This window comes from Microtus ochrogaster (assembly GCF_000317375.1).
Source record: "Microtus ochrogaster isolate Prairie Vole_2 chromosome 14 unlocalized genomic scaffold, MicOch1.0 chr14_random_2, whole genome shotgun sequence".
NCBI lineage: Eukaryota > Metazoa > Chordata > Mammalia > Rodentia > Cricetidae > Microtus > Microtus ochrogaster.
The window spans coordinates 13,768,480-13,771,421 of record NW_004949097.1 but is presented as its reverse complement, the minus strand read 5'-3'; the positions used below and the strand labels follow the sequence as shown (position 1 = coordinate 13,771,421).

The 2,942-nt window shown below is 43.7% G+C and overlaps 1 protein-coding gene across 1 annotated transcript in view; it reads left to right on the top strand.

Annotated features, from left to right (window-relative positions):
* The window catches only part of Pthlh (parathyroid hormone like hormone), a 10,116-nt gene extending 8,170 nt beyond the window's left edge, over positions 1–1,946 (top strand). Inside the window, exon 4 of the mRNA XM_013352772.2 lies at positions 1,512–1,946. Within this exon, the coding sequence (XP_013208226.2) occupies positions 1,512–1,521 (10 nt within the window). The 3' untranslated portion in view covers positions 1,522–1,946. The remainder of the gene's footprint in view (positions 1–1,511) is intronic.
* Positions 1,947–2,942: the final 996 nt, after the last annotated feature.

Here is a 2,942-nt window from a genome sequence, read left to right as displayed (position 1 = left end):
GTGCACACACACAAACACACACCAAAACACACACAAACACACACGTACACACACAAACAGATGCACACACACAAACACGTGCACACACACAAACATATGTGCACACACGCACAAACACGTGCACACACACAAACACACACCAAAACACACACAAAAACACACACAAACACACACACACACATGCCTACTTTCATGCTTTTACTTGGCTTTTCCAAATATGTACCTTTAATAAAGAAGAATTCAGAAAGATCCAAGTAAGGCCTAGATAGGCGGAAATTTAGTCCTCGAAATATTGTTTCCTTTTCCTTTATGTTTGGGAAAAATAATTGTTTGAAATACTATTGATTCCCACTTTTGTTGCTCTTTAACTCAATTCAGTCCATGCCATTTAGTGAGATACATTTTAGTCAGCACAATACACAGATGAGTGCATTTTGAAGTATTATTTATTTATTTTGCTTTACTGCTAACATCCATCCAGCTCAAATATCCATCTTAAACTCTCCTTTTCTTCACAGTTAGGGGCTGTTTAACTATTACAACCAACACTACCGGGGACGAGTCATCCCCTCAAGACACCCAACCCGTTGACAGCTTTTCTTCCTCTAAGCTGCCGTGCGACACTCCAACACGGTCCAAAGCGTTTGACTCTCACACCCACTCACATCCGCCTGCCAGTGACACAGTCAGTTCCTTCCTAGCCTGAAACCGTTTCCTTAGAAATGAGTGTGTGTTCATCACTGAAATGCTGCACAGAGAGCCAGCCCCGAAGCTCCAGCGCCCCCGCCCCCAGCAGGCTGTCTCTGCAGTCCTCACACTAATTAGGAAATGCATGGACCCCAGCACCAGCTCCGAGTCATCGCAGACAGAGCAATGGGCCCTCGAGTTATTCCCAGGCATCGCATCATTGGAAATAAACTTTTATGTGGAGTGGAGTGGTGCACACCTGTAATCCCAGTACTTGGGAGGCTGAGGCAGGAGGATTGCAAGCTTGAGATTGGCCCAGGATATATAGTGAGAACCTCACACTGTATACTAAGATCCAGCAGCAGTCTCACTACAAATGTATCAAGACAGCTCCAAAGTGACAGGTCATTTCATATGAACACAGCATGTTCTGTTTAACTCCACCTCCTGTGTGGGACCACACCCCACACGCACCTCACTCGAAGTGAGGAGTGTTGATGTCCAAAGCTCCAGCCTAACTCCATCTCCGGGCTCTTCACCCAGCCTCTTTCCCCACATGCCGACTGGCAGACATGGCAGCTCTCCTTTTCTGGCTGACTACGGTTAGATATTCAGGCCCTTCTTTCTGTCTGTGCCACGCTGGCTTTTCAGTTGGATCCAGGACTCTTCCCATAGCTGAGGTTCCTGAGACAGGTATCTCCCATAGGGTACGACTTGAGGCCCCACCTTCTCTTCCCACTGAATCTCGCTCTCATTTTTATGAGACAGAATCTCCGTCTGTGAGGGAGACTAACCTCTATTCCTCCCCTTCCTTGTCTTCACAGGATGCCTTGAAATTTTCATCGCAGATCTTCCAAGGACACGTTACAGGATTTTGTAATAGTAAACATATGGAAAGTATTAGACGTATTTATTGCCTGTACATACTGTAAATGCATTGGGATCCAACTGTCTCCCCAGGAAACTGCACATTGGTCATGTGAATATTTTTTCTTTTTTTTTTTGCCAAGGCTAATCCAATTATTATTATCACTGTTACCATAATTTATTTTGTCGAGTGATGTATTTATTTTGTAAATGTATCTTGGTGCTGCTGACTCTGTCTATGTTTTGTAACATAGTGCACTTTAGGTTTACATACTGAGGATGTTGGTGAATTTAACATGAAAAAGTGTCTCTATTTTGTGGTTGATTTTAATGAATGCTGAAATATAATGATCTAGATCGATTTCCCTCTGTGCATGTAAAAATGGCAATATTTTAAATTTGTAAAGAATGTCTAATAAAATATAATCTAAATACACCATGAATCACAATGAGAATTTTATCCTTTAAAGCTTCTCATCTGAAAAACACAATATCATTTTTTAAAAAAATTCTACTTGAATATAGTCCTAAGCTTAGTATGTTGATATGGGCATTTATTCCAACATGCCCACATTAGCTTTTAGTTAAAAACCACTTAAAGTGTACTTTGTCCAATATTTCAGTTCAAGTCAATAGAATGTCCGAATAACCTGGACTTCAAGCTGAAATGAAGACAAGAAAGAACAGAAAATCAACAAAGAAGTCAGGAGAAAAGGTCGAAGAGGGCTGCCCAGAGTGAAGACCCAGACAGAAGAGGGCCCAAGACTTCAAGACTCTGAATAAATCTTGCCAATGTAAAGTTTAGTTTGCAAGAGTTTGCTCTCACTCATAACAGTAACAAAGATCTGCTTGGGAATTCTGTGGGTAGGGTTTCCTAGCAGAGAAAGAAGAGAGAGTGGTTTGGAAGCTGCAGGATGATCCGAAAGGCTCCGAGGTGAGGGCCTCTGGGCTGCAGTTTCGGCCCCTGGAGGCTCTGCGTGTCTGCATGCATGTCAACAGCAGCTCTGTGTGTCTGCATGCAGGTCGAGGCTGCGTGTCTGCGTGCATGTCAACAGCGGCTCTGCGTGTCTGCGTGCATGTCAACAGCACACAGGAAGCCTCCTCCATCTGAACGTCACTCGAGCTCCCTCGCTGTACATTCAGGTGAAATCGTGTTCTGTTTTGTTTTGTTTTGTTGTTTTTAAAGACAGGGTCCCTTTGTGCATCCCTGGCTGTCTTGGAACTCACTCTACAGACTGACTAGACTGGCCTTGAACTCACAGAGATGCATCTGCCACTGCCTTCCAAGTGCTGGGGTTGAAGGTGTGCACCACCACCACCTGGCTTGAAACTGTGTTCTTTAACCATGTTCAGTATAAGATACACCAGCAAAATCCAAACCCAAACTC